At 36.5% G+C, this 14,955-nt stretch overlaps 1 protein-coding gene across 6 annotated transcripts in view; it reads left to right on the forward strand.

The window, feature by feature from the left end:
- Positions 1–14,646, forward strand: part of ASAP1 (ArfGAP with SH3 domain, ankyrin repeat and PH domain 1) — a 183,685-nt gene extending 169,039 nt beyond the window's left edge. For all 6 annotated transcript variants that reach the window (XM_042785816.1, XM_033005715.2, XM_033005718.2 and 3 more), the window contains 5 exons: positions 798–864; positions 3,091–3,149; positions 5,393–5,895; positions 9,658–9,780; positions 11,740–14,646. In XM_042785816.1, the coding sequence (XP_042641750.1) occupies positions 798–864; positions 3,091–3,149; positions 5,393–5,895; positions 9,658–9,780; positions 11,740–11,814 (827 nt within the window). In that variant the 3' untranslated portion in view covers positions 11,815–14,646. The remainder of the gene's footprint in view (positions 1–797; positions 865–3,090; positions 3,150–5,392; positions 5,896–9,657; positions 9,781–11,739) is intronic.
- The last annotated feature ends 309 nt before the right edge of the window (positions 14,647–14,955 follow it).

The raw sequence follows: 14,955 nt of genomic DNA on the forward strand, positions 1-14,955 counted from the left end.
GTCACTTTACATCTATTTCAATGACAAAATTTATTAATGGTTGTTGAAGTTGGTTCTAAGATTGTTTAGACATGCTGTAATAGAAGAGTGAAGGAGGAATGATAAAGGCACTAAAACAAAGTAGTTAGTATAATTGTACCTTGGGGATGGTGATGGTTAATGAGAGAGAAGTGTTCTGCTGTAGGAGTTCAGAAGCACTTGGGTTTGGATTTTGCTGCCTTTTGACAGAATTGTGTGTACCCAGGATCTTTTCTTTACCAGTGGTTAATGTTCACATTATCATAACATATTGACTTAGTCATCAAATCAGCAAAGCCTATTCTTTATGTAGGATACAATGCCAGTCCTTAAAAATTTGATGTTTTATGAATAAAATCAAATTCATGATGGTTTTAAGATGTGTCTCATAGCACAAAATGTAAACATCTGCAATAAATTTATTTGATACTGGCCTGCAGTATCTTCTTATATTCAGAGAAAATTGAAACACTGTATTCAGACAAATGCCCTACATCAGTAACTCGGCAATGTCAGTCAATCTTTCCTTGCCAGCAAATGTGAGCTACCAGTGAGTTGTTTTAATGTGTTATATGGAAGGTCAAGTTGGATTAATATGGTCCCTGCCACTTTTGCAGTTACAAAGTTATTCATAAAGAATGATCTTTGAAATCTTTAGACGTGTTGTATAGAGATACTTGGAAGAATACGTACTTTACTTTAAGTTGCACCCTCTGCTGATTATATTTCAGTTATCCTAATGATCATGGGGTTTTAAATTGTTCTTTTTTTCACCTCAGGTAATGATTTGGGCCCACCTTCAACTAAGGCTGCAAACAAGTTTGAAGGGATGTCTCAGCAGTCAAGGTAAAGTCTGTGTGTACAAAGGGAAAGATATAGATTTATCTAAACATAACTAATTTGTACGTTAGAAAAAAAAATGCCTTTCATATGAAGTAAAATCCTAGCTATGTTTCTTCTTCATTAGTTTTCTGCATGCCTTACTACCATACAAATACTTTGGCTTCATTGAGCCTCCTACGCTTTGTTCATAGCTGTCCATACACAATTCATCCTTTGAGCGGGATGGACAGAACAACTTGTACCAGAATCTATCTACCGCTCCTACAGAAGTGCTCTCTGAGCTGGGGAATGTTGCCTCAGACTGCCGTCCAGCAGGACAAAAGTTTTATTTTCGTGTCTCCTGGCATTTCATTTTATCTGCTTCAGTGTGAGGTCTCGTGCCTGAAGCTGCATAGCTTAAGTGTCACTCTGGGTACAGGCTGGCATTGAAGTCAGCTCTATAAGAGAGAGAATTCACCTCATTGTTCCAGCTTAACTATTTTCCAGTCTGTTGAGCGTATGTGCTGACACACGGTCTGTAATAACACAAACTGCTTTTAGCTCATAGTTCACCAGGTCAGTACATTACAAGTGGCTTTTTCAATAGCTGAAGTAGTAAGGATAGCCATACGTTCCTGTCGCTTAGTGTTTGTTACCCCCTTATCTGTGTTGTGATTCCAACGTCTTGAGGATCAAAGCATGGTAATTCTAATAAACATGTGCCTCAGGCAACACGATAGAGACCTTGTGTGACCATAAGTGTGTGTGATCAGGCCATGACTGAAGATGGATGTCTAACGTCCAACAAATCACAGTAGAAGATCACTAGGTAGTTTCTGGACACTCCCCAGTCTGTGATCTGCCTTGTCAGGACAGGCGGTGGACGTGATGTTGGTAGCACAGCTGACTTCATGCGTTTGCTGAGTCCATCCAGGTGGCCCTGGGTATTCAGGGAAAAAGTGATGATGTTCTAGAGCACAGAGCTGGTGCCGCACTTGATACTTGTAAGACAAGGGTGGAAGTGTGATACTTGTGCTTGGTGCCATTGGATAAAGGCTGAGGTAATTATTTATTGAACCAAGATTGAACTTAGCCATTCTTTCCGTTTTGTGTCATGATGTATTTTGACTATTTAAAAAACGTTAGGAAAATAAGATAAAAGTGTTTCATCATACTGATTTTGAAACATTAGCTTCAAATAATACCAGATTCAAGGCTGTTGATGCAGAAGACTCTGCTCTGTTGAACATATTCTGGCAACTTCCTCACTTGTTTTTCTTTTTCCTTGTTTTTTGAGTAATTATTTTGAGGTGATACTGATTTTTATTTGATTATTTGTTGTTTGATTTTTACGCCTTAAATTAGTTGGCTTTCTTCTTCCACTGTTCTTTTCTATAGAAGTGATTCAGGTGTGGTTTTGGTGGAAGAAATTTTGTGGGTTTTTGTTAAAACTTGTAATACGTTTTGCCTTCACATGTTATGTTTGCAACTTTGAGCCAGCCTGGTGTTATTTCTGGAAAAAAAAAATGCCTACAACAGAAAGCATAGATGGAAAGTTTGGGCAATATGCAACTATCTCAGATTTTTATACTGTAATTAAATTACTTGCAACTGTCCTGCTGGTATGGTTGCTTACCACTGAGTAGCTAACACAGCTGTAACACAGATTGACAGAGTAAAGCATGTTGTTTTCCCACAATCATTGGTATTTCCTTGGAGTAGCAGAGACTTTGTGTCCTAATCAGCTGCAGTTTATATGTAATACAATATCATACTCGTGCAGTAGGCTACAAGGCATAGGCTCAGACCTGGAAAACTTCAAACCACTGACATAAAGGAAAGATTATGTATTGAGTGCTTTAGTATAATTATTTTAAAGACCAGATTTTCCTTAAAAGTTCAGGATCTGTCCACTGAGCTGATCTTTCAGCTTCACCTATTTTCAGAGTACATTTTTGCACATACCATAGTTTGTAGAAAAAACCTGCCCTGTAGCATTAAAGCTTTGTGGGATTTGTATGGGTTTTTTTCTCTGAAAAAAGCAGCTCATTCTTAACAGTGTTTTGAGTTTTGGGATTGATCCACAGACAGATGGTTATACAAAAGAAGCAAAACAAATGTGGGTTGGTTGGTTTTTTTTTGTTTTTTTTTTTTTTTTTTAATTATGGATGTGTAGAGGGGAAAAATGGGAAAGAAAAAGTGTATTTTTTAACAGCTGTAAGCACTAACAACTCACATCTGTTGATTTAGCACTGGGACTGCAAAAACTGCACTTGGCCCTAGAGTTCTTCCCAAACTACCTCAAAAAGGTAAGAGTTCTTTTTGTGGGTGTTCTCATAATAATATCTTTTAAATGTATATGAAAGTAGATACTCGTTTTAAATATATGCATCTTTTCAGCAAAAGTTTTATTTCTAAAATGCCACAAACCGTGAAACTTTAGCAAAACTGAAAGGATTTTGGAAGACTGAGTCTTCCATTAAACTAAAAAAATAGACCTGTGGAACATAAGGAGGAAAGAAAAAAAAATCATAAACTCATTTAAGCTGGAAGAGACCTCAGGAGGTCAGCTGGTACAATCTGCCACTCAGAGCAGGGCTAAATTTTTGACTGAGAGCAGTCTGCTCAGTGCCACGTCCAGTCGCATTTTGAGTCCCGCCATGGATAACCTCTCTGGGCTTCTGTTTCTTTGACCACTGTCATCGATAAACTCTCTTCTTCCTTATATCCCTAAGTCAAATTCCTTGATACCCTTGAAGTTAGTTGTGTCCATTGCCATGTTTTGGCAATCAGTGTTGTCCTTAGAAATACTTCAAAAAGAATCAGGTATTGTTACATGCTTGCTCATACATTGGTGAGTAAGGTGGTGAGAACATCATCACATCATCCCAGTAAACACCTTATGGCCCTCTCTTTTTATAAATGTTTTTTTCTAGTCTCTCTTTAAAGTCATATGGCAGGTTTTATATAGTTTTTTGAGTTCTTGCAACAGTTGACTATAAAGTTGGAAGTATACTTACCTTGTAGCTCTCTCTGATAAAGAATCCATCAAAAATACATTACATCTGTATGAGTGGGTGATCACTATAGAGCCTGAAGTTCAGGAAAATGATGCCTGTCCAGAATTCTGAAGCTAGATGACTGAAAGTGAGAGTGCAAATCATTTTAAAAGAAAATACAAATGTGAAAATTCAACTTCATTGAATTACAATTATTATAACATGGTATCATCTTTTGAAAGAGACACCAGTGACACGATAGGGTACCACTGCAAAGGAAGCCAATGCTTCCTTGATTTAAAATGATATAGGTGTAAACTTAAGATGAGCTCTATCAAAGCACTTTGATAAGGGCTACTGTCAGTGTTCTCATATCATTTGCTTAAGCCTCCAACCAATATAGATGATCAGCGCATGTACATTTGCTGCTAGATAAGTCTAGGAGATAAAGCCATATACAAGTATCCACATTGACATTTTTTAAAATGAGGCATCTGATAGTAGCTATATAATTACTATCATGGAAATTACACAGAGTTTTCCTTTGTTGGTATAAATAACCGTAAATACAGCATAGAAGTGTTTTTGCAATAGGTGATAGCCAAATGGAGTGTTGTTGCTTTTGTAGTAAAATGTTAAACCATCTTTTTGGCTAGTATTATACTAAAGTAATGCTGAATGCAGTATGAAATTATTCCTTCTAGTCAAAATGCGTTTCTTTCATCATGGGTCATAACTTTTTTCTCTTCTGTCCCCTTTCATCTTCTTTAATATAGAGTTGTTTGGTTTAGGGGTTTGGGGTTTTTTGTTGTGGTGTTTTGATTTTGTTTTTAAGGTAGATTTCAGTCAAGTTTTCGTAGGGGACTTAGTGTCATGAATTGATTCTACTGCTGAGAAAAAACTATTTGAAAAGCAATTTTTACTTTCCTTCCATAAAAATTGCAAAATACACTGGTTTAAAACTTTTCATCTTTACTAAATTATAAATGTTTACAATAATTTATTTTTACTAGTTTTAATTTGAATGTCTGTAATACTGTTTAGTGTATACACTGTATATACATACGTGCTCACTCGCTATCTTCTTTAAGATTTTACAGGTACTAATCCTGAGACTCAGTGGGTTTTCTTGTATGGAGTTCAACTGTATATATGAATAATTGGCATTCAAGAGAATTTTCATTGCAGTCACGTCAGTGGGTTGATAGGTTGTTTTGCAAAATGCGTATTTTCTTATCTTTAGTATTTTTAGTTTTAGGTCCAAAAAGCAGTCACTTTATTTCACCTTCAGTACGTAATCTATAAATTGACACCTAGTAGCTGTTGGATTAAGCGTTCCTGGCCTCCAGTAAGAGCAATGAAGTGAGACCTCAGTGAAAGAGGGTTAAGTAACGTGTTACCTTGCATTTGTCATAGACCAGGAGGACGTATGGACAGTTATCGGGGCTCAGTCAACCTGTGGTCATTACACAGTTACAGTTCTGATATGTGCCTAAATTCTTCAATATTAAGATGAGATTGTGAAAAAACATTGTTATGCTCTTTTGTTTTAGTGGCACTAAGAAAAATAGAAACCAGTCATCATCTTTCAATAGATAAATCCCATCAGCACACGGAAATCTTTCAGAAGCCCTCACTGTCCATCGATATACCACAGAAACCACAACCTGGAGACTTGCCCCCAAAGCCTCTGCCTCTGGAATTAACTCAGAAACCTCAAGTGGGAGATTTACCCCCAAAGCCTGGAGAACTACCCCCAAAGCCTCAGCTAGGAGACTTGCCACCAAAACCACAGCTTGGAGACTTACCTCCAAAGCCACAAATGAAGGACCTTCCTCCAAAACCTCAGCTAGGAGAGCTGTTGGCTAAAACGCAAGGTGGAGAAGCATCTCCGAAGCCTCAGCCCGCAGAGGCAAATCAAAAATCTCACTCCTTAGATCTTTCTCCAAACATACAATCTAGAGACACCGTCCAAAGGCAAGCATCTGAAGAATCTAATGACATAACACATACCCTGCCAGAAACCCCTGTGCCACTTCCCAGGAAAATAAATATGGTAGGTATTATTCCAGCTAGTTGAGAGTATCCATGAAGGTTTTAAAATTACTGTAGGACTATCTGTGCAAAAAAAAAAAAAAAACCACCATCCTTGAGCTATGCACACAAAGCAACATAATGTTATGGGCTGGGATGGGAATGAGGTGTTCTGCTTTGTGCTCCCAAGCAGCTTCAGCAAATGCTGGGGGTTTGCAAGGCCTCTTGCATGCTGAAACAAATACTAGTAACATCAAATGATAGCCTTGGGAACATGACTGTATTTACACTTATTAGGGAACTTGGGCATTTTTATCTGTGCCAGTCATAATTCTGAATTAATTGGTTATTTTCTCTGCTGTCTTTGCTGACTGTTTTGTATGCCTTAGATTACTGGAATATTTATATATTTGACTTTTATAAGCTTTGGGAAGGGATGTTAGCGCTTCTTGTCAGTAGATAAAAAATTTAACATAAAGTCAACTGTGACAAACTAGTAAATGTTCCTGTCATGAGTATTAAATGTCACTGTACTTATCTGAACCTTTGTTAACCACTTACATTGGTGAAGTGGCCAAATTGACATTGCTGGATGGTGTGTAGTAGCAAAGCTGGAGCTGTAACTCGATTCCAAGTCTCCTTGTTCAACCCCCAGTTCATCTTGCTGTTCCATCCAACAGAGGATTTTTCATGCATATGTATACTGAAATAATTTTATGAAACTCCAGAGCTCTCTTAAGATTTTCTTTCTTCATTAAGAATACATCAAAAATGAGATGGTTTTGCTTGTCAAATTGGCTATGCAAAGCACTTACATAAAAGGAAATAAGACTTCATTCTTGTAGTGAAAGTAGAGGGTGAGTTTCTCCCTTCTTGTGCTTGTCTGAGGAAAAACACTCTGAAGCCATCACTCTGCTTGGCTTCTGTCACGGACTTGTCTGTAAGCTCCTGTCTGAACTGAGAACAGTGGGATTATTGCTTGGGCTTCCTGAGTGTTCTGGTTATGAAGTAAAATAGTACAGGGTTCTGATCAAAAGGTGTCTTCAGCTATGATTTGTTTACTTACGTACTTTTAAATATAAGCAGGCAAATTATGCTGGACATTCTCATTTATTTGTCACTTTATTAAAGAAGGAAAGAAAGCAAATAGTGGATTAGTTGTTTGTTTTGGGTTTTTTTTTTTGTTTGTTTGGTTTTTTGTTGTTGTTTTTTTTTTTTTTTTTTTTTAAATCTCACATTTATAAAGAAAAAATCTGAGGAAAAATTCAGTGTTCTCACAATTTAGCCATTTTCACGTGTGCAGTAAATTGAATACTTCCACTGTTTTGCAGTGATCAGAATTATGATGTATTTGTGATAATCACTTCCCAGTTTTCCACACATCATTACATTCACACATGTCTCTCTTCTTGTTCACTGCCATCTTTCCTGCTCAGGTAATCATGTGCAAGAATTCCTCTTGCCTTCATTTTCATTCTCTGTCTATATCCTCTCCGCATAAACTAGTGAAATGCTACATCACAGTGCAACAGTAACACCCGTGACAGCAGCACTCCTACTTCTGGGTACTTCACTCTTGGGTTTGATGATTTAGCCACTAATAGATGAGCACAATTTTTGTATTGGAAGTTTTAGAATGTCAGTCGTTCAGAATTATTAGGTTAAAAAAGACAAATGCTGTTAATATATAAGGACTTGGAAAGGTATTTTCAGAGAAATTAAACTTGCTTTGAGAGCTTCTAAAATCACACTGAGCACTTGAGTGTTCTTCTGTGTGTGTGTGTATGTTTTCTATAAAGGAGAAAAGTACTTATTTTTAAACAAAGAAGTGTTGAATGTAAGTAAGAGTATGATCATTATTAATGACCACAGCAGCTGATTATTATTGTCTTAAGCATAAAAGTCTCTGCTGACAGTGGATACAAGGAGTTGGAGGGGATGGTATTTGTTTTATGGTTGCCAATTACATGTCTTGGAATTGCTTCTATTTCTTTACACACCAGTACCCCAAACTGTGTTCTGAAAAATATATACTCTCTTCAGATCCACCCTTTTTTAAACCTTCCCAAGATTAAATACATCTCAGGCTTGAATTCTGCTTTTTACCTCTAAGTGAAAGGAATAGAATGTTAAAATGTCAACTGTGGTACTAATCTGAAGAAACCAGGAGCAATTGCTGTCATTTTTCATGTTACTACAAGCTGAGTTGCATACAGTTCTCTAAGTGTAAACGAATTTAACTTTCTTAAGTCTCTTTATTGAATGAGATGATTTTTATCTGGCAGAAGAAGTTGCTTCCCTTCATCACTGGAGGATTGATTGGGAGCGGTCTTGGTTTGTAAAGGTTTAGATGTGAAAGCTGGGACTGGCCCCAAATACTCATTCATATTGAATTCCAGCCCCTAGTGATAGTTGAGATTTTTGATCAAATGATATGAATTTGTTTAAAAAAGAGAGAAAGCATTCTTTGAAGCAACTTCTTGCTTCAGCAAACCCTTGCTGCAAAAATCCTTTTGATCTCATATGAACTTCACTTCAGATATTGCTGTTCATTTGTCTCAAGTATGGGTTTCTTTTAGACTTATGTTGTTGTGTTAACGGTTTTGTCCCTTAGATCCCTCTCTAATTGCTATTTTTCTGTACTTGAGTTCACTATGAGTGCTCTTTGCTGTGTGTCTGTTCTACTATTAATCTGCAAGGGGATTTTTTTTTTTCCAAAACATGGAGGTATTTCAGGATTTGTAGGTAATAGCAAAGAGAAGGGTCCCTAGGGAATCTCCTCTGCAAAGTTACTTTTGGCTCAGATTCTTCTAAACCTGCTTTTTCCCTTTGTAGCCCTTCTGCTTCTCATCTCCTTTTCTTGTTTTTTTTTGCATTCTTGTTATCTGTCTACTTCTGTTCAAAGAAGGAACTGTAGTTTTTGAAGATGTGTGGGTATGAAAATACTGGAATATAAAGTAGCAGGAGTGTTTTGCTATGAATATTGCTTCCTTACTGTATTTGAAAATAATTTAAAGCATTTTCCCTGCCATGAGAACATATGTTCAGGGAGGAGTCCATGGCTCAGGCTTTTTCATGTGAATTAGCAGTATGCAGCAAAGTATGACCTAGAAAATGCTTGGACTCAGAATGGTAGAGCTGTGAGAGTATCTATTGTGAATTACCATCACAAAATAGTACTGCCATCTGAAATTAAGATTATTTTAGTAGGAAATTTCTAGCATTATGGATGAAAAATCACTCAAAAAATAATTTCCAGTCCTATAAGCAGACCTGAAATCAAAGGATACTGTATTTTTGCACTAGATCCACAACTAAAGCTGTCATAAATACTGGGATTTCAGTGCAGCTTTTTCCTCAGCCCTTACCTCTATTGTAATGTTCAGAGGAGACTGGATTTCATTTTCTGTTCATTGTGGGTTTGTTCAATGAAGTGTGTATTAAAGGAGAAAGAGGATGTTTGTGGACTGGAACAATGTAAAGATGTAATTTAAACTTTCTTTACTGGAGGAAGCGTAGGTTACTTAAGCCATGCATTACATGTTTAAGTCACTTAGGAGTTCTGAATCTTAAGAAAAAGGAAAACTACACCTGTGTAGATAACTTTTTTTTAATATCATTGTTGAAGCAGTTTTTTGATTTTATGTCCCCTTTTACCAAATTGCTTTCCCAGCAATCTTCACCTTCTAGTAAAATAAAACAGAGCTAAAAGGCAAAATTCATATCATATACATGTTCTTGCTGTTCCTTATGTCCTACATCTAAAACTTCATTCTATTTTTAGGGGAAAAACAAAGTTAGGCGAGTGAAGACCATTTATGATTGTCAGGCAGATAATGATGATGAGCTCACATTTGTTGAAGGAGAAGTAATTATTGTAACTGGTGAAGAGGACCAAGAGTGGTGGGTATGTATCTTTTCCTTTTATAGTTCTACATAACTTTTTTATGACTTTTAAAGGAAAGCCCTTTTTTCCAAATTTGGGGTGTTTGTTGTTATTTTGGTTTGTGGGCGGTGGTTTTTTATTTTGTGGTTTTTGGAGTGTTTTGCCTGAGCTAACATCCAGCCCTTAAATTCGTATTAGAGAAGACCCCCTTTCTCTGATAGGGTCTGTCTCTTCCTGGGAGTCTGCTAGAACCATCCTGACTAGTTTTGGCTTTATTGCTGGTTCATAGCAGCACGTATTTACATGTGTCACTCTTTTTAGTTCACACTAGCCTTTCATTTAATGAAGAGGTGGTGGTTTTTACTCCATTTAGCATGCTCACACTCTTCATGAAAAGTTAGATATGTAATTCCCTTCTGTTCACCAGAAATGTCAAGTTATACCTACAGGGGTTGCTGGAAGTCTGAAAAACTGTTTGTAATTAGTGCTGTAAGCTGATGGTTTTCCTCCTTAAATGAGAGATAGTTAACATTTTCTTGCCTTTCTTCCCTCCTGTGATGTTGGTTTGTATTATATTCCCCCCACTCTGAACTGCATATTGTTCTTTGGTTCTTGAGTGCTAACACCAGGTATTCTCAACCCTGCTTAAAGGCTCCAACCTTCCCTTCACACTACTCTTTTTCCTCCAAGGCTGTGCTACATCCTGTTTCCCTACCTCAGAATTATTACTGGGGAAAATGACACAGATTTCATTTTGATTAAACCAAATTCTTACCACAATACTGCCTATGATTTCCTAATCTAAGTGCAGCACAACCTTTGCTCTTTTGGTTCTAGCTACATGGTTTTCTGTCTCTCATCACTTAAGTGTGGAACATTTTTAGCTGAAAAGATGGTATCAAAAGAGCAATGCCCAGTGAAAAGCTGCTGTGTTAACCATATCATCCAGTCCCTGATTTCGGTTGTGTTAGTTGCTGAATCTGCTTTGTGAGGTGGCTTTTTAAGATCCCTCGGTACATGCCCAACAAGTTCCATGAAGTGCTCCAGTCTGAGTGTTTCCGAGAAGGGAAACAAGTCCTGTTGACTCATACGCTTCAAAAATTTGGCTCTACAAGAGGAAATGGCCAGCCCTGCATGTTTCCCCTTCCCATTTTGTTAGCTTGTGGTAGAGGAAGGAGCTACACTATTATTCTGAAAGTAGTGAGCAACACTGTAGCAGGATGAGAAAAGGGTTATGTGGTCGGTCAAGACTACTGCTTCAGTGCTATCAGTTTGACAGTTGTTTATAATTATGCATTGTAGATGTTTAAAGTTCATATAGACTTTTTTTTTTTTCTTTAGAAGTTGCTTGGCTATTTCTTTATAAATTATTATTATGCAAAATGTGTAAGAAGTTGTACATGAAGGATACTTAATCAGACAATACTGTGATTTGTTACAAACACTAGTATGCACATGAATCATTAGGAATCATACTAGTTCAGTGAGAAAATATCTGGGCCTGTATCACTTGAAGCGAAGCATGCAGAGTATCATAAGTAACTTCACAACTGTAGGAGACATTTCCCTTAAGTGAGATGTTTAGGATTTATTCAGTTAACTAAGAGGAATGGTTTTCAGAGATATGTATCTTATTACTGAAAGTTAGTCTATCAGACAAAAGAAAATCAGGCTTCTGTTTCGGTGAGGTTCTTAAAATTAAGTGGTGTATGTAGGTTTCCAAATAAAATTGTAGTTTTGTTCTCTTTATATTTAGTTGGCTTAATTTGTCTTACTGTATAATATGCTTGTGTGGTTTTATTTTGTTCCGTTACACAAATTCAACTGTTAACTAAGTTCTGCATTAAACTATCCAAGAACTTGCAAAGGCTCTGTAGGATCCGTGCAGTTCTGCTGCTTTTGAATGAAGTAAATGCAGACTACGAACTCCATGTGTACACACACCTATATATGTATGTACGTTTTTCTCCTGTGTTGCAGATTGGCCACATCGAAGGACAGCCAGAGAGGAAAGGGGTCTTTCCAGTGTCCTTTGTGCACATTCTGTCAGACTAGTAAAAACAAACAAACAAAAAAATCCTAAACTTGAGCATTGCACATTCTTCATGCAAGACGGGCTTTTTAGCAAAAGCGAACGCTGCTGCCTCCCTGTAATCCTGTGCACAGTTGTATATATAGCTGCTGTTACAAATTAAGAATTCATTTAAGTTTCACCTCATGAGGTTAATTATATGTATTGTAAATATCCTGTGTTATTCTGCCTTTGCCAGTATTATGGTAGCCTTGGAACCTGGCACGCCTTATTGGGTTTGTTGAAGCCATCCTCGGCATCTAGCACTTACATCTCTGTCTATGCTGTTAAAAATACGTATGAACTGCCAGCTTTCCAAACATAGGTGGTCTCTGTCAACCATGTAACTGTACAGAAATGACTGTTCCTAATAACTCGGTATTCTCAATATACAATTAGCAGAAAGTTAGAATGAGTGAATGGTTTTGGACAATTTAAAAATCAGTCTGCAGTTTGTAAGTGTATGCAGTTTACAGCTATGAAACCCACTTTGGTATTTATTTAATATAGTGCTCAGTTAAGTGTAATTATGAAGACAAATATTCACTGACTTTACAGATAACAGTAATGTTTTATGGTGTGCATACAGCATTTCATGTTTATATTATGTGGACCTATGCCAAACTGTGATTGCAGTCCCCCTGTGATATTACCTCACTATAAAAAGTTACAAATTTATTTCATTCAAAAACTTCTTTTAATGAAAATTAGTCATATTGTTCTTTAGTAGATATATGTGAAATTTGCTGGTTTCTTTCACTGAATTCTTAGTAACCAAGGACTTCTAGACAATGTTAACTGTTGACGATTATGCATGCATTTAGATGCTTACTTGAAACCTGCCTTTGTACAAAAGTAGTACTGTAGTCATATAGCTACATTTGAGGAAAAGAACATTTTAACTTAATTGCTATTCAGATTAATGTGAGCTTGCAACCGTATTTGTTTATAGCTAAATTGGCTCTTTGAAAAATGATTTTGTGGGGTCTTTTTTCCTCTGTCTTCAACCTTGCTAAAAGTTAGTTACCTAAAATAAAATTTCTTATGTGGTGATATAAGGATAAATTTAAATTATTTTTAATTGCTCTAAAAAGTGGAAGTTAAGATGACCTCTCATGCATTTGATCAGGCTGTTAATGATAGAACTTAGATCAGAAGTATCAGGATTTTTTTAGTAGAGTTCACTAAACTGCAACTGTAATAGTCTTAATTCAAAGCACCAAGTAACACACGTACTGTTATAATGCTAATTTATAAGAAAATCTTTGGAAGGCTGCATTTGACCTGAGGTTTCTTGAAAGTTGGTATAAAGTTGAATTGCCAGAAAACATTTAAATGTCTTACTGGAAACTTTCATTTCCTATGTCACCTTCAACATCATTTTTTAACTTCTGAAACATAATGCAGTTCTGTTTTTCCCATAGTTTGTCTATAGCAGGTTCCATGACTTTCATAAGTAGTTTTGTATTACTTGCTTTAAATGTTATTTTGGCTTCAGTACCTAGTACTGTTATTTCAAAGCAGATTGTCTTGGCTGCATGGAAAGATTTTCATTTCATAAAAGCACATCTCAGACTTTCTGAGGGCTTTCATTTTTAATTCAGTTTTACAAGACTGTAGTCAGTGAATATTTAATTCTGTTTGTGGTTTAATATGTAGAATCAAATACCAGTCTAAACCCCACATTGAAAAAATGCAAAACATTTATCAACTGTTAATGGTTTTATCATTTATAACAAAATTTTATTTAAAAAGAATAATTATTACATAATGAGTGAGGGAGCCCGCTGGCATCTACTTTTCAGTATTACCAGCTCCAGTATTTCAGACTTTATTCTGTTTTTTATGGAAAGGAAGTCAGGTTTAGCATTTATTTAGCATTCCATTTTATCCATTACTACAATGTTTTAAGTTGCATTAAAGAACAAAACCTATTCACTTTTGTGGTCAATTGTATTTTTAAGTGATCTTGAAATAAACTGATAAAAGCAAATCATATAAAGAAAACCTAGGCATGTAAAATTATGTAGAGTCAAATGTCTATTCTTTTCTACGCTCTTTAAAATAGTATACATATGCATTTTATAAAATTAAATGAGTTCCATCAGGAACAATAGTTGTGTTTATTCTGGCTTATTGTGGGTCATAAGAAATCTGAAAATGTATGATATTGATTGAGTTTAAGTACAGTATTATATTTGAACTCAATGAGCCACTGTCTGCAATTTTGTATATGACATAGTATTTGGAAAGTCTAAATCTTTATGGAAAATTAGCTGATAAGGGGTTGGGGGGAGGGGCAGGGGAAGGTGCCCCCAGAGGGGGAAGTATGCTCTGCAGATGATGTGTTATTTACTGTTGAACAACAGTTGCTATTTATTTTTTTATTACATAGTACATCAGCGTGTACAGAAACCAGATCTGATCATGCCACTAGTTAAAATCTTGACTTCTCATTGAATGTTAAGGTAAAACATCAGTACACATGTCTATTCACATGTATTTAATGTGACAGTTTTTGAGTACTGTATGTGTTAATTTCTACTTTTTTAATATTTAAAATTGCTTTTAAATAAATGTATTCAGTTGATCCCAGATATCTGAACAAGGCCCTTTTGTCAACTGGAATATCTTCTAGGGAGAAAATCTGGATTCCAAACAGGTAGAACTAAAACTCTTGAAATGTTTTCTAGTGAATATGAAGCACCCCTTATATTATGCAATTAAATGTGTATCTCTTTAACAGCTGTTAAATATGGATGCAATTGCCTTTATCTGGAAAACTTTACTTACTAAAGTTAGAATCAAACCCCTTATTTTGTCCATGAGTTTCGATTGCTTTTCTCTCTGGCTTCAGCAGGCTCTACGGAAAGCCAGCTCGGTGTGCCTCATTTCCTGCAGCTGGCCCTTCGGGTTGAAAAGAACCGCTCAGCACGGCCTTCTGTCCCGTGCACGGCCTCCCTCTCTCCGTGGGCAGGATTACCAAACCTGACAGCACCTCTCAAACCGACACGAGCAGTACTAACCCTCCTGGATGGAGTGACTTTATTGCTTAGAATTTCAGTTGCGACCCAGCTTGCAGAGGTTATTTTTCCCCTCCCTGGCTCGGCTGTTAGAAGTTTCTC

Source organism: Tyto alba, unplaced genomic scaffold (genome assembly GCF_018691265.1).
Source record: "Tyto alba isolate M040663 unplaced genomic scaffold, T.alba_DEE_v4.0 Super-Scaffold_9, whole genome shotgun sequence".
Classification (NCBI taxonomy): Eukaryota; Metazoa; Chordata; class Aves; order Strigiformes; family Tytonidae; genus Tyto; species Tyto alba.